Source organism: Hippopotamus amphibius, chromosome 11, assembly GCF_030028045.1.
Source record: "Hippopotamus amphibius kiboko isolate mHipAmp2 chromosome 11, mHipAmp2.hap2, whole genome shotgun sequence".
Classification (NCBI taxonomy): Eukaryota; Metazoa; Chordata; class Mammalia; order Artiodactyla; family Hippopotamidae; genus Hippopotamus; species Hippopotamus amphibius.
This window is the reverse complement of record NC_080196.1, coordinates 38,807,316-38,828,043: the sequence shown is the minus strand read 5'-3', so window position 1 is coordinate 38,828,043 and position 20,728 is coordinate 38,807,316. Positions and strand designations below refer to the sequence as shown.

The window sequence follows — 20,728 nt, the reverse complement described above, 5'->3', positions numbered from 1 at the left end:
AGGAGGCTGTTGCGGTGGCCTGGGCATGAGATTCTAGGTGGTGGCGGTGTAGATGGGAAGAAGAGAATGGACTTGTTTCTTGGAAACAGGATCCACAGGACTTGGTTAATTGAATGCGAAAAATGAGGAAGATGCCAGTGATGACTTCAGGGTTGTGTCACAGGCCAGCGGCTGCATGTTGGCCCCATTCTCCTAGAATGGGGGACACTGAAGGGGAAGATTTGTGGGGAAGTAGCAGGTGCTCCATTTTGGACATTTTAAGTTTGAGGTATCCAAGATATCAAGTAGAGAATTAGATGCAGCTGCATGGAGCTGTAAAGAGAGATCTGGGGCAGAGAGAGAAATTTCAGAGGAGTTAGCATATACAGTTTGAATTTATATTTTGGGAGAGAATGTGAGGGGAGACAAAAAGAGGGTCCAGCACTGAAAAATTCTAACATTTAAAGGACAGTAGATGGGGTGCTACCAGAGGAAGAGAAGGAAAAGAAGGAAAGCAGTGCGTCACAGAGCCCATGGGGTAGTTGGCTGTTCCAGACCTGTCAGTGAGAACTGAAAAGGGCCCATGGGATTTAGGTATGTTCAGGTTCCGTTCGTGGGTTTGTTTTTGTTTGTTTGTTTGTTTGTTTTTTTAAATACCCAGACTATAACTATTTGATGAAGCCCTCATATCTCAGCCTGCTCCCCAGCCACTCACCCAGGTGAAGTGGAACTGGGCTGTGAGGTCGGCTCCTCCCGCCTATCCAGATAGCAAGTCTCTCAAATTCTGGACTGGGCTGTCCATTCAGTGGGGGTTTTAACTACATATAGTTTATAGTCTGACTTCATATTTGAACTCAGGTCTGCAGTCAAAACATTCCTCTGCCACAGAATAAGCCTCTTTCCCTCCAGGGGAGGTGTGTATAACCAGCTTTAAACACTGAGCATCAAGAAGCCAGCTTCTCTGGCCTTCCCTCCACCCCACCCCACCCCACCCCATACTCCTGCCACACACATGCTTACAGCAGTGCACGGCAGATGTTGTGGGACCTGTGACCTTAAAGCTCAAATTTGTGAAAATAGAGAAAAGCATGCTTATGCTCTGGAGGTCCTCAGAATGACCTTTTTGAGTTATTGTGAAAACAAAAAGCATGTAGAGAGATTTTTCATTCTTAAAAGAAGCACATAAAATGAGTGCATGTGATGCCAGCACGGTGTGGGTGAAACATAGTGTTTGCAGTGTCTCCAGCCCGTTCCTTTCTCCGCTCATGCTTTCACACCAGCTCCCAGACCGACAGTCTCAGGGAAATAAGACACGGGCTTTTCAACACGCAGTCATCAGTACGTGACCAAACTTGGAAACACACACGCTCTGCCTCTGCTTATGAGAGAGGCTTGCAGAATTCTCAACCATACCTGTAGAGAAGCCCCCACAGGAGCAAAGAAGTTGTTCTCTTCTGTCCTTGGAAAGTTTCTGTGTCCCTTTCATGGGGGTCCCTAACCACTGAGTACTTTTCAGGCTGCCCTGTGTAGTCTTCATATATTTAAATCAGGTTTTTCTAAAATTTGCATATCTTCAACATAAATCTTTATTGAGCTTGTCAACTTACCATGCAATTATAGTCTTCACAGTGGTCTGTGGAGAGGGACAGAGGAAATGTGTGCAACACATTAAGAGGAAGATTTCCTTTGCTTCTTCTTTGTCAGTAGCAGTTTCTCAAAGGAGACAGAAACCTGTCTAAAAAAGGGGGGAGCAGAAAGAAAGCCACATGGGTAGGGGGAAGGAACAGGGAAGGAGGGAGCTCCCAGCCTTGAAACCTGGTGAGTGAGTTGCATTGTGTAAGGTGAGATGGTGACAACCGCCAGAAGAGCTATCCCTGTAACAGCCGAGCTTCCTTGAGCTGAGGCTTCAGCTGCTCTAGCCTTTAATGCCCATAATGACCCCGTTTAGAGTAGACATACCTGAAGGGCTGAAAGGCTAAATGGCTTACCAGCAGCCACATGACTGTCAAAGCAGTGCGGCTGGAACACAAATCCAGTGCTTGAGCTTCAAAGCACAAGCTCCTCACTGAATAATCCAGAGAGAACTTGAGGTTCCCCCAGGGGATGTGCCATAGTGGCAGGGGTGGGGCTGAGCCAGAGGTTTCTCCCAGTGCTGCTCTGTCATCTCTGCCCTCCCGTGTGACCCCAGCGTGTGGAATGAGAGGCCAGCAGAGATGGCAAGTATTCCTTTCCTTTCCAGGTGTTCTAGAGAGAGACACATGGCATTTGCGGTCTGATACACCCTGATGGCATTGCCCCTTGGACATCCTGGACTTGGATGCACTGGCTCTTGCCAGTGTAGCCTTTGGGGTGGTGAAACAGTCCACAGTTCTCTGGCGAGCCGTGTGTCAGGAGCCTGGCAACTAAGCTGCCCCTATGGGCCCAAGCTTTGCCCTCTGCGGCTCTTGGGTAGGATGGGTTTGGCCGTTTCTTTTGCCTCTGTTGCAGCTTTGGAGTTGGTTTTCTAGGAGACCTCTCTGAGAAGATAATCTTTTAAAGGACAAGGAAATATTGAAAAAGAAGGCCAACAAATCAGGAGCCTGCTGAGAGAAGGATAAGGTCTCCCCCCCCCAAAAAAAGAAGTTTCCTGGCAATACCCTCACTATTGTCCTGAGGCCCCAGAGAGGTGGGGCTGCAGGGGGGTGTGGAGGAGGCCAGAAGTGCAAGCACCTTCTAGGGTTTTTGGATCCTAAGAAGTGCCCCAGGTTCTAAGGCTAATGCTGGCTGCTTTCAGCTACTGAAATGAAATGTTTGAAAGAGCAAGTCATTATTCCTATGGCAGAAACTGCCTTGAGCCATTTTCTCGTAGTTTTTAAATATGTGTTCGTCTCTAGATAAAACAGCCTATCACAGTGTGAGCCTGCAGCCAGCCCTCTTCTTCTCGTGCACCGAGGGGTTAAAGAGCTTGCTGTGGGGAGGGTTCTCACAGGTCAGAGTTGATGGCACAGGTTCCTTCCTGGTGTGGGTACCTGGTCCCCCAGGCCTGGCCCACCCCTCCTCCCACACACACCCTGTGGTGACAAAAATAGGAATAGACTTTTCCTGGGTGGAGGCAAGAATGAAGGGTGGAAGACTTGTTCTCTGGATGTCAGGTGATAGAAGGAGATGTTCCTGGGACAGGGTGAACATTCCCCATAGAGGAAAGCAGTCAGAGTTTTTGCAAGAATGGGGCTGTCTGAAGAGACGGCAGTAAAGGATGCCAAGAGTGGTGGAGTTTATACTGGTGAACTGACGTGTGTACACAGTGTCGGGAGCTTCATTAAGCTGGGCGGTAACACAGCGCGTCCCCCCTCGCAGGGCCTTCGCACATGCTCTTTGCACAGGCTCGTATATCTTTGTCTTCTGTCACACTGCTTTTTGTTGTAGCATTTATTAGCTTGTAGCTAACTGATGTTTTAATTGATTTGAGGGAAACAAATGATTGCTTCTGTTTTAGAGCTGTCTTGGTATTGTTTAGTGGTTTTCATTAAATTGTTGAGAACATTGGGCTCTTCTAAGCTGCAGGCTCTCCTTCGCCTTGGAAAACAGACAGACTGATGCCCACTTGGTGATTCAGTCTGGCTTTGGTTCCAGCTCCCTGGGCAGCTGACTCTATCCATCCACTCGTTCTCTTCCCCAGCCCAGCTGAGCACTGTGTCCACTAACTCAGTGAGCTGGGATCCACTTCTGTTTCTTGAAGTGTGATTGCTTTTCCCTCCACCATGCAAAGCCAGGGGTGGAGGAGAATGTAAAACAGATGGATTCCATTCCTGAAACACCTGCAGCTGCTTTGCCTGTACCTTGGGCCTGATGAAATAAAATGTATTAAGATCCTTTAATGCATTTCTGTGCTACAAATTCTGCCTTTGGGCGTTGGGTCAGCGGATGTGGTGTAATTCAGGGATTGCTGCTGGTGGGAGTATACACGGCTAATGCTTTCCTGTAGCCGCCTGCTGTTCCCAACATGTACTTACAGATGAGCTGTGAGCTCAGTTAGCTGTCCTAGGTTTAAGAAACTTTTATGTTGTTGGAAAAATGTGATTCTTTTTTTTTTTTTTTCCAGATAAAAATTTAGGATAGCAACCATATTTTATTTATTTATTTATTTATTTTTGCTGTAGTGTTTTATATCTTTTTATTTTATTTTTTGGGGGGTACACCAAGTTCAGTCGTCTGTTTTTATACACATATCCCCGTATTCCCTCCCTCCCTCGACTCCCCCCCCCCCCTCGAGTCCCCCCCACCTTCCCGGTCCCAGGCCTCTAAGGCATCCTCCATCCTCGAGTTGGACTCCCTTTGTTATACTAATGAGCTTGCTGGGCCATTTCAGACACGAGTCAGGCATATTTGTTGTTTATGTTTGAAATAGACACTTCAAATAGCAAATGGTACATATTGACAGTTGAGGTTTGGAGGGTCCGTTACCTAGGTTCCTTAGGAAGCTTTGGAAGGTCTTGGGTAGGCTCTGTTTGCTGCTTGAATAAAAATGTCAAGGTGCAGTCTCTGATTTTCCTCCTACCTGGACACATCTGCCTGGGGCTTGTCGCTGGTGGGCAGGCACCCATGGACAGACATGCCAGTGTGGATGGCGCATACACACACGCACCACCTGAGGCTGATACCTGGAGATCATTTTACAGTGCCTTGGTCCCCAAGGCTTGTCATTATTTTTAGGTTCTGCTTGAACTTTTGACATTCTGAAATTCTAATGAGCAACAAAGTGTAAAACATTTCCTGTGAGTGAGGTAAAAACACTAGAGCAGCTGGAGCCAAAGGTCCACCCTGGTCTGAGGCTTCACTAAAATGGCTACTTTGGGAGAGCCCCCAAGTCGGGGATCTGCAGGAAAACAAATGTTTAATTAAAGTCCGTAAGTATCCAGAGCTGCCCAGTTTTGCCAACTTTAAATGGTGCTTTTTTACTCCAAGATAAAGCCGATAAGCAACATTTCTGTCTGGCAGGGGTTGAATAAAAATGTCAAGGGCTCAGACTTTGTGAAATTTGGCATCTCTTTCCTTGTCTCCTTTGGGAAATTCCATAGAAAAAAACACAGTTCCAACCCCTGCTCAGTTCTTAAGGTTCAGATCTAGGGCCTCAGCCAAGAGTAGGGGCTGTACTGCCTGCAGGATGAAAGGTTGGCTCCGCCCTTGGCCCGCCAGCTCCTTCCCCACCCCCAACACCAGAGTGGTGCCTGAGGTTTGGGGGCGGGGGGGGGCAGGGCGGAGCAGTAGGGGGAAGGGGAACTGGCTGATGAGGACAGTTATCTGGTTCAGCTGCCCTCAGGGCCCTGCCTGCCAGCACTGCTGAGAGGTAGAGACCCCTTCTCCTCAGGCCTTGGGTGTTCCTCTTGAGCAGTGATTGTCATTGATTTTTGTAAACAGGTGAGTGAAACAGGAAATATTGTCACAACTTTCACAGCTCTTATAGTCAGGTGTTGGGTGTTATATCGTCTTTACTTAATGATGGCATTTGCCAGACTATTCTCAATCTTGCTATATAGGCTCAAAATGCCCACACCCATCTCTCTGTGAGCAGAGGTGAGGTTTAGCTATGGATGAGGGCATCTGATGAAGTGGATGATTTTCAGATGTTAGCTTTAAAAGCTGAAGTTTGGTTTCCACCAAATGAGCTTAGAAACCTGCATGTCAGACCTTTATGAGTCTTGGAAGAATGAACCTTGGATCCATTTTCTGTTGGGAACACGTTTTTAGGGACTTCAGGTGTTGAGCATCTTCAGGTCTATGTGGCTCTTGGCTCTATACCGGGAGGGCCGAATCCAGGGGTGCTTGTTTGTAAGTGTGAGTGGCCTGCACCGAAATGCCTGTCCTCCTACAGGAATCCCCCCAGCCTCTCTGTTCAGGGTGAGAGTGACCTGAATGTCTTTGCTCTGCATTTCTCATTCACACGGGATCCTTTCGGGACAGAGGGTTATCTAGAGAGGTCTTGAATTGTACTTTTTGCCATATGCCTGCTCTACCCCATCTCTTGCCACAGCCACAGCACCCTGGGAGGAACCCCACACAGCCCAGCCCTGAGGCTGCCTGCTCAGTTGAAGATTTTTTTCGAAATGAGGGTGTAGCTGCCAGAGGCCTTGCAGCATAGCTCATGAAGCCGGGAGGGTGGCTGACTGGTGGTCTCACCTGTGCTGGTCGGGCCTCCTCTCCCCACACCCAGGATGGCCTGTTAGCCTGTTAGGAACCAGGCAGTGGCAGGTGAGAGGGGCCTGGAAGGTGGGCCATGGGACACAGTGCTTACAGCTGCTTCTGCACCCTCCCCTTTAAATCAAGGGCTCATCCCAAATTGCTCTTTGGCACCAGCAAACAAAGAAACACCCACACAAGTTCTTGAGTTTTGTGCAGATTTAGTGAGAACAGCTCCGCAGCCTTGATGGAGCTCCGTGGCTTCCTCCGAGGCCAGTGTTTCGTGGAAAACCAGTGATCCGGGGCTCCCAGGAGCGGGCAGCAGTCGTGTTGTGGCATGGCAGGGCAGAGGGCTGAGGTTAAACCATGTTTAGTACTGCAGGCTGATACTGTTTCAAAAACTTTTGCCTTGGGTGTGTGTTTTCCTCTCTTTTGGGGGGTTGGCATCCTTTGAATCATTCTGCTTGTCCGCCCCCCCCCCCCCAAAGTACTGTATGTATATAGCTATCATAAGCAAAAGTATATTGGATGTTGTTTTTAAACATGATGCTGAACTATGGGGCCGTAAGGAGGGTGTAGATAAGAATTGTACATATGTGAATGAGTGAGTTTGATAATGGTATATAACTTTCTAAAACCTGGGGAAAAGAATTTCATGATACTCTCGGTAATAATACCAAAGCCCCCACCACAGCTCAGCTGATCAATTCCATGTCCTTTCTGCTGCTTTTCCTCTGGACGCTGCCTCGGCTGACCCGCTCCGGAAAGGCCCCACTTGGTTTCTAACGAACTGTGTGAGGAAGTGTTGAGGCCGGAGGCTGAAACTGTGTTCATCACTGACATAATAATCTCCTTCCCCCGCAGCCCGAACTCACTTCTCTCCATATGCCCAACTTGGTCTCCAGAATTCAGAGAATAATTGAATGTTCATGACACTTGAGTGGTTTCTGGAAACAGGTCTACGGGTACCAAGAAAAGAAAGATTCACCCCACCCACCAGTCACCCCCGGCCGCTTTCCTGTATCCAGAACAGCCCACCCCAGCTACTGACACCGAAGTACATGTAGTCAGTTGGCTACTGTCAGTAGATAATACCTACTCAGCATTTGGGACAAGTTCCAGCATGTAACTTGGTGAGTGATCCTGACAGGAGAGGGATTTGAGCTTCATTTATATCATCTAAGAACTTCAGTACAGCAACTTGGGAAGTTAGCCTTCCAAAATTCCCCCCAGACTTTTCCCCAGTGAATTACCAGCTCTGCTCTCCAAATTTACCTGCTTTTCAGTGGTTTTCGCCTTTCAGAAATCAAAGCCAAGTGTCATGGTGTGTCTGACAGAATTTGGGTAGAGAAATAAGGTGTTTTTGGCTGAGTGGAGAATCCTTGGGTGGGTAGAGAAAATATCCAGGAGTTTCTGTGGCTGTCATGTGCTGTTTCCTTTTCCATACAGAACCTGGGGCTCTCAAGTCCACCCACCGAGTTGGTGGTCCCCAGGAGTTGGCAGAAGGCAAGCTAAAGTAGAGTTGTGAGAGGACATAGTGAGGGCGAGGCTAGAGCCTCTCCCCTCCATCCCAGTCTGCCTTTGACTAATGAGGTGTTAGACTGAGCCAGGGCTGAGTTAATTTTAGGGGTAATCCATTTCCTGCTACTTTTATTCAGCCAGCACCATTTTATCAGAAGGAGAGGAGAGCCCTTGGGACCCTCTTCTGCATCATCCCAATATCTTGAAGGAAGGGAAGGGAAGCAGGGGTCCTCCCACTCCTTATTATAGATTCTGAAGGTATAGAAATATGTCAGGACTTGGCGACACACTTCCTGCTGCCATGCCTCTACCCCAAACCCTAACCTGACAGCAGGTTCTCCCCGACTAGGTGGGCTTTGCTCCAAAAAGATGATCGTGCTTGTTAGATGCAGGATGCATATTGAGGCCATCCACACTTCTGCTGTGAAATCCTTTAGGACAAAGACAACTGGTATCCAGTATCTTCAAGTAATGAACTTATCAGTAAATATAACACAAGAGCTCATTAATCTTAACTTTGCTTTTGGGCCAAGTGGGAGCTCAGCTTCTCAGGAGACAAAAATTTCATCTCTGTTCCTTTCCTTAAACCTAGTCCCAATTTAGACTCAGCATATGCCCTTCTCTCCCTGGGAAGCAGTTAATAATGCGTTTTTTCGTACAATGGATGGTCCAGGCTTGGCCTGGTCACTGAGGCCCTTGGGCCGTGGGCACGTGTCCATACTCAGTGTAAGCTCAAGGCATCAGAACAGGGCTATGAATGTCAGCTGAGGAACACTCGCTGGGTAAAGTTGATCTTAAAAGTTAAGCTTTTGAAATTGTTGTCCATCATGGCCAGTCTTTGCTTCAACTTCTGCTATCCTTCTAAAATCACTGCCTCCACCCCTCTTCTCTGAAAAGAATCAAGGATGAGGAGAGGGATGAATCACAGTTTGCAAGGGGTGGCTGCCCATTCCCTCTGGCTGCTGGGGTCTGGGCTTAAAAGAGAGGAATCTCTGGAAGAGATGCTGTTTTCTTGGAGAATTAAGTGAGGAGAGCATTGGTCAGGGAGCGCTGCTGTGGGATGGCTGCCCCACGTGCACAGGGAGAGGAGGTTTAGGAAGGGATTCCGACTCACTACAGGTTGGTCCTATGGACCTGGTCTAGGCCTGTGGGACCTGGAGGTGTGATCAGATACAGCGGATGGATGAGGTGATGAGGAGGAGCCAGCCAAGACCTCCTGCCCCCTTCCCTGAAAGAATGGGCCAGACAGACCCAGGGAACATCGGGTGACTGTCCCCCACACACATCCACACGCTCATCAGTGCTCCTAGAATTTGACCAGAAGGGGAGAAGGAATGGGCCACATCCTGAGACAGCTCTGTGTTCCCTTTGTCCTCTGAGCCTCTCTGCTGATGCCCTGAGGGCCTCCTCTCACTGTTTCCTACCAGAGGGGTTTCATCTGTACCTGTACCTTTACCTGCTCTGCTGGCCTCCCCTCAACTCTTTGTTCTGCAGCATCTCTGCCCCAGAGAGGCAGCTTTGCAGCCTCCTCCACTCCCAGGAGGGGAGGGCAGGCAGGCAGGCCTGAGTGCGGAGGCCTCACCTCCTGCCCACCAGGTGAGGTTGGAAGCATCGGGCTCCACTGAGATGCCGATCGGAGCTCATTTCTGTTCTTTCCGCTCTTTAAATGAAATACCTTTTCCAGCACTTGAAATAACCCATTTTCCTTTGAGAGTCCCCATTCATATGTGAGTTTTGGTTTGATCACAGCCACTGTCCCCCCAAGCCCCAGTTCTACAGGAGGTAGAATGTAATTTAAGCCATAATCACTTCTCCTCCCTCTCTGCCTCTTAGAAGTGGTGGGTGTCTTGTGGTAGATATTGAAGTTTGCCCAAGCTGGGGAAGTGCTGAGCTGCCGGCTTTCTGCTCTCCCGCCTGTGTGGGGTTGGGAGGGAAGGGGCTCAGAGCCCACTCATTTCCGAGGGAGGCACTGCAGCAGTCGCCTTGGGGTTCCACCTTCAGGGTCCAGGCAGAAAAGCATTGAAGGCAGATGCGCCGCTTGTTCTGAGGACGTCGTTGGACTTCCGTTAAAGTGCTGGCTGTCTTGTTAAAGGGGGGCTGTTGTAATAGGCTCTTCAGCAGCCAGAGCCCCTGCTGCAACCAGTCCATTCACTGGACGGCCCTCCTGCCCTCTGGACCTGAGCGAGCGCTGGGCTCTGGCACATGGAGGCCACCCTAATGGTCTGTCTTCTCTGCTTCTCCCACTGCTGCAGGTTACGTGTTCTGTATGTTGCATCGCCTCCCCGAGCAGCATGACTGTACGTTTGACCACATGGGCCGCGGCCGAGAGGAAGCCATCATGAAAATGGTGAAACTGGACCGGAAAGTGGGGCGCTCTTGCCAGCGCATCGGGGAGGGGTGCTCCTGAAGGCCGGCTCGGCCGCCACGTGACGCTGTTCTTAGTTCACTAATGTTAGCCTTATTTAGGACAAAGTCAGCCAGACACCTTGTACTGGGCACGCGTCAGACTACAGCCAGTCCGTTTCCTTTCCTTAGCCAGCCATCCTGGTACTGTAGTTTAGGGGTTGATGGTGGTTGAAATTGATTTCTGGCTGGTTACTAAGGTGCCTGCTAGCCATTGTATAAAATTAAAACATGAAGAATATTTTTTTTGAGCATGGCTAGTGGATTTAAAACAACACATACCTGTCACTGCTGGAGTCAAACTTATAAAAAGCCTTAAGCGGAAAGTGTTCCAGATGGAGACTGAGTCAGTAGAGGAGGAGAAGCTGGTGTTCAAGTCCCCACGACGCACGTGGCTTTGCCGGAAACTCTGGTTAGTGTTCGGCCCTCACCTCTTCACTATCCTTAGTCCCAGTAGCCAGGATACCTGATGGCCACGCGTGCCTGGGCCACGGGACGCTGCTGAGATTGGCCCTGTGGCTGGGCTGGGTGGTGGCCTCGCTCTCCCACTGAGCAGGAAATGGGGGTGGGGGCAGGTTCTTAAGAGAATTTTTTACCTGACTTGCTATGAAAAAACTCTCTCATCACATGAGAAGAGAAACAGTAACCTCACTTTGAAAATTAGCTCCACTCAAGAGTAGTCCACAAATGAGAATCACCTTTTCTACACAGGACCCTTGGTCATGAGAGGCGACCAGGGGCGCACCCTGACCCCACTGGCTCTGGTTTGCCATTTGCCAAGTGCAGGGATCTGGCAGTTGATCAAATAAGGCTAATTGCAGCACAGCAACTGTGGCCTACAGACTGGCCTCTGCAGCTAGATTTCTATATTGGAGTTTTTTAAAAAGATGTTTCATAGCCAACAGGAATCAATAGAAGTGCTGGGAGCTGCTTGCAGCTCCATCCCTTCCAGCAGGAGCTTGCTCAGCCCCTCCAAGGCCGAGAGGACAATGCCTTGGCCTCACCTCTCATGTCTGTGCAGCCCCGTAGTCCAAGGGCAACCAGTCCACTTCTACCGCAGCACGTTTAGTAAGGGGCAGGCAGCAGATGTCACAGGGACAGAGGTTGATCTGTCTAGAACAGTGGTTCGAGGCCGTGGCCCAGCCTGAGAGAGATGTTCACTCAGGCCGGTGGGGAGAGGGCCTGTTTCTCAGCATGTGCCTCTTCAGTGGGCAGAGAGGAGTTGAGTGGAGGCAGTAGCTCAGGCCAGGTGGGGATGGGGTGGGCAGATAGGAGAAGATGATGCCCTTTAAAGCCTGCGCAGGGGTGAATGGGCCCAGAGCCCCATGTGATCTAGGCTGGTGAGGGTCAGAGGCTCCTGCAGAGGCAGTTTAGTTTGGATCTGCCCACACACAGGCTACTGGAATAGTTCAACCTGGCAACTTACCCTTTTATACCCACGACAAATGTTTGCTCAACTCTGTCCATAAATTAACAGTTAAATACCTGCGACTACAAATGTTTTTGGTCGGAAATACTGAACTAGGAAATCATGCTCTTCCCAACCTCCTCTCCCACCCCACCCCCACCAGAGTGGAATCCGCTGCAAAATCTCCAGCCTTAATTCTTGCTTCAGGACCCAGACCGGCGTCTTGCTTTAGGGCAGCCCAGGGCAGAGGGGCTAGGTCTGCCTGCGTTTACCACTGTTGTCAAGCCACGGCCCTCTGGCCAGTACCTGGCCATCCTCAGTGACGAGGCCCACCTCGGTCCCCCGCCAAGCTCTGATCATGAAGAGGCCACCAGGAGCCCTTCCGGCCCTCCTCAGGCCCCACCGGCTGCTGCTTCCAGGCAGCGATGGGAAGCAGGCTCTCCGGGAAGCCTGGCCGCACACAGGGCTCGCAGCCCATGATCACTTCCTGATGGTAGAGCTGGGGGGGGGGTGGGGGGGGGGGGAGGGCTTGTTCCCCTGCAGTATCTGTTCTGTGAAGTTTGTTAAATGTAAGGAAAGCTTAAATTCTTGTATCTTTAAAAGAGAAAATCTTATTTAACCCTTTTGTGTTCTAGATTTACTTACACACATAGCCTAGAGCTCAGTTTTAGTTTTAACATTGTGAAAATATTAAAAGAATCTTGTAACTTTATTCTTTTCCTCCTGCTGAAAAAAAAAAATTAAACCAATCGTATGAAAGTTTGGATTTCTCTATTTTGCCAGTTCTCCTAAGTGCTACCTCGATGACCAGAAAAAGAGTAAAAGGTCTCCCTGGCCAGAGGCTGAAAGAGATGGAGGGCTTGTGTGCATTGTCTGGGGCTCACTTGGTCTGATAAGTGTCCAGGCTCCATCCACAGCTGTTCCTCTGGTTTCTGTTGGGTGGTTCTGCCTCGGGAGACCCTGGGGTGGAGATGCGTCTGCTGGGCCAGGCTTCGCTGGCAGCAAGGAGGTTACATACCTGGGGGAGAATGGGAAAAAATGAACACCTGCCCTGAGGGCCCCTAGGTGTGCGTGGGTTGGGTATGCCTGGGTCCTGGCACATCTAAGACCCAACTTAACCAAGGACAAGCCTGGAGGAGAAGGATTCCCAGAACGGACGATCAGAATGATGCAGATGCTGTGTAGAGGGTCACCTCATATGCCTTAAGATGGACTAGACCATCTCTGTACAGAAAGGTTGTGACTGGAGTCTGCTGTGCCCAGGAGCCTGGAAAGGAATTCTGAGAAGAGGTGCTGCAGAGCTGTGGTCACAGCATGGGCCCACATTCTTCTTACTGACTGCCACGCCTCACCAGCCACATGTGTACAGGGGGTGATACTCAGGCCCACAGAGGACTCGCTGGAATCACAGGAGATGGGCTTGCTCAGATGCTGTCTGCCTCCTGCCCAGAGACAGAAAAAGCACACAGCCATGGGGGAGGGACCACGACACCCAGGAGTCTTCGCCTTATTTCTGAAGGGAACCCACGTTGCAGCCCCAAAGCTGTGAACTCAGTTTTTGTGAACACAGTTTGTGTGTTTGCTCACCTGGGCTGCTGTGCAAAATAAAGCTCCATCCTGCCCACAAATGAACACATTTCAAACAGCAGCACTGCCCTTTGGGCTTCTGGACAAAGTCCTCCTTTGAAGATGGCTCAGAAGAGCCGTTCCCCATCCCTGGCCCCGCATGGCCCCTGCCCTCCCATCTCAGAGGCCCTGCAAGGCCCTCACCAACCTTTACAGAGGAGGTCTGTATTCTTTGGTGAATTCAGGTCATACAACGTTTGGCATGATTAGCTCGTGGGCCAAGCCCCACAGCCACCCTGAGGTGCTCCTGCCACCCCTCCCCGCCCCCTAGTCCAGAGGCTGAGTCTGGGCCTCACCCTTCTCTGGCTTTTCTAGGTACGGGGGTGGAGACGGGTGGCCTCGGGACCTTAGTGCTGGGAGAGTCGAACAGACTCCTGGCTGTTTCTCAGAGCTGGTGCTGCCTCTCAGGCTCCTTTTGGAAGGGAGCTCTGGGAACGGGAGCTGCCCTCTGCAGGAGGCGGCTGGGAGAAGCCGGGCCCCAAGGCCTGGGGGAGCTCTGAGCTGGCCTCGGCCGGTCAGCAGCTCTGTTCTCCCTGCCATCCCTGCCCACAGGCTTCTCGATCTCACTGTCAGCACCCACGGCCACTGACAGGGACCCATTGCCTGGGGCAGGTCTGAGAGGGAAAACTCCCATAGCAGCTGGGAGTAAACCAGGAGCCCGGGGCTGGAAGCAGCCATCGGGGAGGACAGCCTGCCGCCTGTACACAGGGTGGAAGGCAGAAGCCACCTCCCCCCACGAGTGACCTTGGATAGCCCAGTCCTGTCCTGTCCACCCCCCTGTTGCTCAGGTGCCCTCCCTGTCCTGAGCCACAAACCCTTGGGGGGCTCATGTGGCAGGAGGGGGCTAGCTGGCGACAGATGGACAGGTTGTAACACTGTCACCCGTGCTCCCAGGGCATCCATGGAAACCCACGCACCAGGGCTCAGATCCCACCTCACAGGTCTCTCAGCTCCTCCTGCCACTGGCTCTCAGTGGTGGCAGTCTTCAGCTGTCCCAGCTGCAGGGACGGCCAAAAGGAGACAATAGTGGGAGCAGGTGTAGGCAGCCTTCTCCTCCCGCTCTGAGCTCAGGGCTATAAATACTTGGGATGCAAATGGTAAATGCTCCAGACATTTATCATAAATTACAGGTGAATGATTTTGAGTCTTTAGGCCATGAGACCTCTGGGGGAATATCTGAGTCCTTCAAAAAGGAAAAAAAAAAAAGCAGAAACTAACTTGATGGGTTTGGAGGGCCTCCTTCTGAGTCTGCCTTCTGGCTGGGAGAGGACAGGGTGTAGCGAAGGCGGGTGGGGGCCAAGGGCCAGGGGGCTCTGTTGCCCATCTGGATAGTCACAGAGGAAGCAAACGACCAGGCCCAGGTCAAGAGCGACTCACAGCCAGACGAGAGGGAGGGTACCCTCACGCCTCTGCTGGGTTATTCCACAAGCATTACTACTTTAACAATTTTTTAAGTAAGTAATTTAAAAAGAGAACAGTGATTTTCGAAAGCGTGCGCCCATCCTCACCTCTGCAGTGGAGACAGGTCCTGGCCCGCATCAGTCTGGCAGAAAGTCAGTTCCCCAAGTCTGCTGAGGTGCGACGGCTCCTGCGGCCAGTCTGATGGAAACCAGCAGAATCACCATGTCCTCTTTCTCCACCCCCTGCACAGCGGCAGGGCTGGGGTGTATCGGAAGCTGGTTTACTCTTTGACCAAACCCTCTCACCACCGTTTCCATTTATTTTCTGCAAAACACCAGGGCCTCAGGATCCTGTCCAGTAACCAGGTATGACCAGGTCAGCTTCCAGGAGGAGAAACGGGCACATCCTAGTTACCCTGCACATCCCTCCTCCTCCTCTAGAAACTCCTGAGCAAACACCAGGCCCCAGGACAACTTCTAATTTAACATTATAATAATAAAAACCATGGTGGCACAGAACCACAAACTGCATTTTAAATTCCTAGGGCCACTAATGAGCACTGAACTCCTGCTGGAGCTGTTGTCAGGACAAACACACAGAATCAATGGCTGTAGCCACAGAAATAAAGAGTGTGGCCTGCACCACTGCAGCCACAGCACCTCCAGTCCGGGCACCGAGGAGCTGGCCACCCACGTGGAATGCAGGAGTGAAATGATAGTGCCAGGAAAAAACAGCTACTCACTAATAAGGAAAAACTCCTAGAAGGAGACATTTAATTTTCTTTTCCTCCTCTGACACCTTTCTTCTCTGTCCAAAGGGAGGTTCTTAATTGAAGCCCGCAACGGGGAACGTTCTTTCTTTATTACCGAATGGCCTCAGCACACAGGATGCTCTGTTTTTTATCACAGATTAGACCTTCCTTTTTCCCCGTGGCTCTGGAAAGGATAAGTGATTACAGTTTTGTTTTCTTCTAAATTAAATAAAGGTGAAGTTGACTGGGTCCACACGGTCTGCACAGTGGTTTGACAGTTGGGGCGACAGCGTAACTGCTGAGCAATTTTTTGCACAATTCAAAAGCTACTTTTTTCTTGGCCAAGGAATCAGTCTAACAAACACATCCCACTCTTGCTGAAAATAATTTTCTTTTCCCAAATCTTCTAGGAATAAAACACTTTTAATGTATTTGTCAGGAATCAACACTTCATTTACTAAGATTAAAAAAGTGACAATTTAAAGAGCAATTGAGAAGAGTCCCACATCCATCATGGGCTCATGGTTCTAACTAAAATCAGAAGAAAAATGGAAAAAGAGCTGAGACTATGGGAAGATGAGTGTGTGTATATGTGTGTGATACTATTACACCTGTTTCAAGTTCAAAGTGCTTGGCAGCAGGCCTTTAAGCCTGGCTTGACTGGGGCGCCACGCAGCACATGCCCCGCCTGCCGTGCTCAGCACCAGCCCTCCAAGAGCTACCAGAAGGTGACTTTGAAGGCTTTCCCCGAAAGCCCCAACAAAGTTTACATTTTACTCTCCTACAAAGCATGACCTAAAATGAAGGGCGGGAGGTTCTGCGTGTTCTCTCTCTCTACCTGGGTAGTGGTTACCAAGCTGTTTCACAGGAAAGGGCCAGAGGCCACAAGCACCCTCCGTCTACCTTACCTGACCTCCTCAAACCAGACACCGTGGGGCCGCAACCTCGTGGGGTGGAGGGGAGCCACGGGCCCTCATCTGCCGCTGCCCCCTCATAGCTCGGCCAGGCCTCCTGCCGAGCACCCGCAGCTCCGGGGGAGTCAGCTCCACCCTCTGCTGGGCTGAGGGCTCAGCGGGCGTCTGCGGCTCCTTGGAGCTGGGTCTCCTCACTCGCACTCCCGTTTAGCTCCACTGGTCTCTCCATGGAGTGTGGGGACCATTTTGGTCCGGCTGGCTCCTGGCAGGGGGAGTCCTGCACAGGACCAGCCAGGGCTCTGCAGGATGCCAGTCACCTGAGGACTTTTTCTGGGCTGCCCACTCATCCCCCGTTCCCTGGCGACGTGTCTGGTGTGTCGCACCTCAGTTGGGGTCTCCAGGCCCCTCCAGCCAGGAGTACAGGGAGAGCCCTTGTTCCCCAAATCACAAGGCTCATCAAGGAAGGCAGAGCCCCTGCCTGGTGACAGGAGGCTGAGCAGAGCCGGCCTTCCTCCAAGTCAGGCCTCCAGACCATCAGGGGGTCTCAGGGGCGGCAGCTGCGGAGGGAGGGGCAGCGACACCGCTGCACAGAACTGGCCTCAGTCCTCCCTGTCGTCAACACTGCCTCGCAGCCCCCTTCCTGCCCTTTATCGGATAACAAGGGGCGTCTGAAGTGCTGGAGGAGCAGGGAGGGAGACAAGCTCTGTCCTCTCCAGACAGACCTCAGGGCAGAGACCTGGAAGGAACAAACACCAAAGAGAATTCACAGGGGACAGGACGGGGGTGCGAGCCACTGGCCAGGCAGGGCACAGTTCCTGCCTCTTCAGGTGTGAGGCTGAGTGGCCAGGTGGCATTTAGTTACCTGTGCCTGGATGGAGAACGGTGCTGCTGGGGCAGCGGAGCTGAAGGGGCTCCAGACCCTCCCCCAACCCACCCCACTTCCCCAGGTTAGCAGTGCCAGCCTCCAGGCCAGGACTCCTCTCTGGACAGGTGACTTCAGAGTTTGAAAAGAAGCCCTTGAATGGATGATACCTGCAAAACATTTCCACCCTGCCCTTGTTTGACTTCGCCGCTCCTCCTGTTACCCCATCAGCAGCGAATGCACCTCTGGAGGAGGTGCTGAGTGGACAGGAATTCTCAGCTCTAACTGGTGACCAGGGCTGGATGCCGAGGGAGGCAGCGCGGCCACAGAGCGCGGCCGCCCGCCCACTGTGAGCGAGAGGGCGGCTCCACCGTGTGTTACCGCAGCCCCCCGCCATTGTGAAAAGCTGGCCCCCCTTGGGGTTTCACTCACCCCACTGAGGGGGACGCAGACAGAGATCAGAGAGTCGAGGGCACCGAGGGAGACGCGCAGAAAGACAAGCTTCCCCTCTAATCACGCAGCTTGACATCACCCTCCTATTCCAACACTGAGCAATCACTCACCACTACGTCATACTAGGAGGCAACAGCTGACCCAGTGGCTCTCTGTACACCCAGGACCATCCATGTCCAAGACAGAAAGGACCCCCGCCCCTCCTCCAAGCCGGGTGTGCAGAGGACCTGATCTCAACAGCCAGCCAATGGGAGAATCTGGGTGAGCAAAAAGCCAGACACAATCTGATCAAGTCACACGGGGCAGTTAGCACTGGGATGGAAAGTGCTCAGACACACAGAGCCAGATCAAGCGACAACTGTCCGATGAGATCGTTTCAATGAGGATTAAAAGGAAAGCTTCTTAGAACTGATTTTTTTCAATCCCTGGCTGAGTGTTACGGTCTGGGGGAAAAACAGCAACCATCGATCACCACCATGAGGGAAAGGCCCATTTCTGCATTCCTGGCACTGAGGCAGGATGGCTGCCCCCACACGGCTCCACCAACCTGTGCAAATCGAGGACAGGTCCAGCCCAGCCGGAAGCTGGTAAACATTTATCTAAACTTCTGAACATTAAATTAGCTGTGGCATAATCACTATTGCCCAGCCAGCCTCCCAAGCTTAAAGGCTGGATACATTTCAGGAATGACAGGTTAATAACCTGGCGACTCGAGTGATTATTAACTCCCGTGTCCACAGATTGATCTGCTCATTGTGTATTTTGTTGAACTTCCTCAAAGGATTTTCCCTGTCAGACCAGGTGCCATGATGGGCTGCATCTGTGCCTCGTTTAGGAGACATGCGATCGTTCTTGGCTCTACCTTGCGCTCAAACGTCCAGAACTAAGGAAGGAAAATTACAGCGCCAAAAGGGATTAAAACAAGTGATTTGCTGTTTGAGCCTTTCAAAAAGATCTGGAACACCTATGATTCAGCAAATGGAGAATAACTAAAAGAAATAAAAATCGTTTAGTTGCCAGGACAATGTGCTCCGTAAAAGTAAACACTCTATGGAAACCCATTTCCTAACGGTGCCCCCAGGTAATGAAGGCCTAATGTATTCTCTTCCGCTCCTGTGTCCATGTGCCGTTTTGTATTCCGACTCGGGCCTGTCTATTATTTCCTTCTGTGCCCTTTGCGGGGTTAGATGAGAGAGGTAGGGTGTTAATGGTGGACTTGATGAAGATGGAAGACCCACTTTCTCCCCCTGGAGACCAGCCTGATTTGAACAAATTGAGGAGAACAAAGTAGCCCCTTTGTGTCCTTGGGAGGAAACCTGTTCTGTGTCCGTTTGTGCAGCCAGGCCTGTTCCTCCCGGGGGTGGGGGCGGGGGGTGGGGGTAGTCCACAGGGATCCCTACTTGGGGAGGACACGGTTCCTGCGCCATCTGGGCCCACCCGAGTCACTCCACACGTGGGCCTCCTTTATTGGTGCTGCCGATTGGGTGAGCGCGAGTTGGAGCCTGGGCTGGAGGGCAGTGAGTTGCCGCTGGGGGCCTGCAGGGCGTGGGGGTCGAGTTGCTGAGTGGCCAGGCTGGTGTCCCCTGTCCCCGATTCCTCGCTGTTTTCCTCCTTCTGGCTGCTCTGCTGCTCCGGGCATTCAAAGTGGACGCAGTGGAATACCTGGTGAGAGGAAGGAGAGACCTGGTGAGAGGAAGGAGAGACCTGGTGAGTGATGGGTCAGCGTCTGACCCCGGAGCCGCCACGCGTCGGGACACTCCCCACAGGAGTTACAGCAGGTCCTTCCGCTCCCCCGCCTCTGGTGTAGACAGGCAGCAACTAGATGGCTGTAAGCGCTTTTCAGTCAGTCGGGATGAAAGTAAGTGGACTGATGGTCTGAGAGTTACAAGCAGCACGGCATGAATTCCTACGAAACATTCCCACTGGATTTCTCCATTTTGGATCACTTTTGTCTCAGGAGCTTTTCTTTCTTTTTAAAGTGATTAACTGATTCTTGCACTTGGTAGTTGGGTTGAAAGTCCAGCAGGGTCCACAGTGGCGATGGCTGCATGACTCTGTCAATACACTAAATACCACTGAATTACATGCTTTAAATGGGTGAGTTGTATGGCATGTGAATTATGCTGCAATAAAGTTATTTTCTAAAAAAAACCCAGCAGGGCATTATCCCCAGGGGAGGACCTAGGCTTATCTCCAAGGATCCAAAGAGCCGGCTGCTCACCTTGTCCTGTGCCCTCAGGAAGGGAACACGTTCTTGGTGTGCAATCATCCCCTGGACAGCAGTGCTGGGGAGGGAACTTCAACCTGAGGTGACCTGGAGCAGCCGGGAACGAACACCCTCTCGTGGAGGAGTCGGCCTCGGCAGGAGCCAAGAGAACCTTGCCTGCCACACTGACTCCCTCAGGAAACACCGCGGAGCAGACAGCGCACCACACAGAGCTCCTCACACAAGGGTGAGCCTTGGCTCTGACCTTGAGAATATACAGCACAGCTAGGGGTGGGGGTGAGCCCGACACGCCTGGCACCAGAGGTAACTGCTCATGTGTGAGCGCGGGGAGCGGGAAGCAGAGGCGGCCGTGGGGAGCCCATGTCAGAGGACGGTCTTCAGGGGTGCCCTCCCCAGCGCACACACAGAAATTCCTCTCTCCACTGTCTAACAACCAGATCCTTCTGGGGTCCCTGCTCTCTGGTGTCTGTCCTGAGCTCTTTGCAGAGGAGAATCACATCTTCTGAGGTGGGGGTCTTCAGTCTGGGGTACACAGGTCGACTTTCTAAGGAGCACGCTGGCAGTTTTAAGGGAGTCATTTTCCAGATCCTCAAATTCTGTATTTTCTAAAACTGCCTGAGAACGTGACTGAATTCATAACACACTTCCCCACCTCACAGAAGCAAAGCACAGACCTCAGCTGCCCTTGCTACGGTGCACACTTGGGGGCGCACGGACCTCCCTCACACGGCTGCCAGGCCCTGGATGGGGATCGCTGCCCATGAGTCATGGGCCCTGATGCCTCCTGGGTCCCTGTGAGGGTGAAGTTTGGCCTGAGATGTTCTGAATTCAAAACTGAGCTGTATATGTGACTTATGTAATTCTTTTAAATGTAGCTGGAATTTTTCCAGAATTATGAAAACATTTTCAAAATACACTGGCTAAAACCCATGAATAATTTACACAATTACTTTCAGATTTGGTGGGCCTTATTCAATGAGTTGGTTAAAATCTATTTTAGCAAATCATGTCATCAAATATGTACTCC

At 51.4% G+C, this 20,728-nt stretch overlaps 2 protein-coding genes across 5 annotated transcripts in view; one reads left to right on the top strand and one right to left on the bottom strand.

Moving 5' to 3' along the window:
* The window catches only part of ZFAND3 (zinc finger AN1-type containing 3), a 342,068-nt gene extending 329,847 nt beyond the window's left edge, over positions 1-12,221 (top strand). The window contains exon 6 of the mRNA XM_057698349.1: positions 9,909-12,221. Within this exon, the coding sequence (XP_057554332.1) occupies positions 9,909-10,063 (155 nt within the window). The 3' untranslated portion in view covers positions 10,064-12,221. The remainder of the gene's footprint in view (positions 1-9,908) is intronic.
* A 5,832-nt stretch (positions 12,222-18,053) lies between these two features.
* Positions 18,054-20,728, bottom strand: part of BTBD9 (BTB domain containing 9) — a 404,849-nt gene continuing 402,174 nt past the window's right edge. For all 4 annotated transcript variants that reach the window (XM_057698346.1, XM_057698348.1, XM_057698345.1 and 1 more), the window contains one exon: positions 18,054-19,136. In XM_057698346.1, coding sequence (XP_057554329.1) covers positions 18,939-19,136 — 198 coding nt within the window. In that variant the 3' untranslated portion in view covers positions 18,054-18,938. The remainder of the gene's footprint in view (positions 19,137-20,728) is intronic.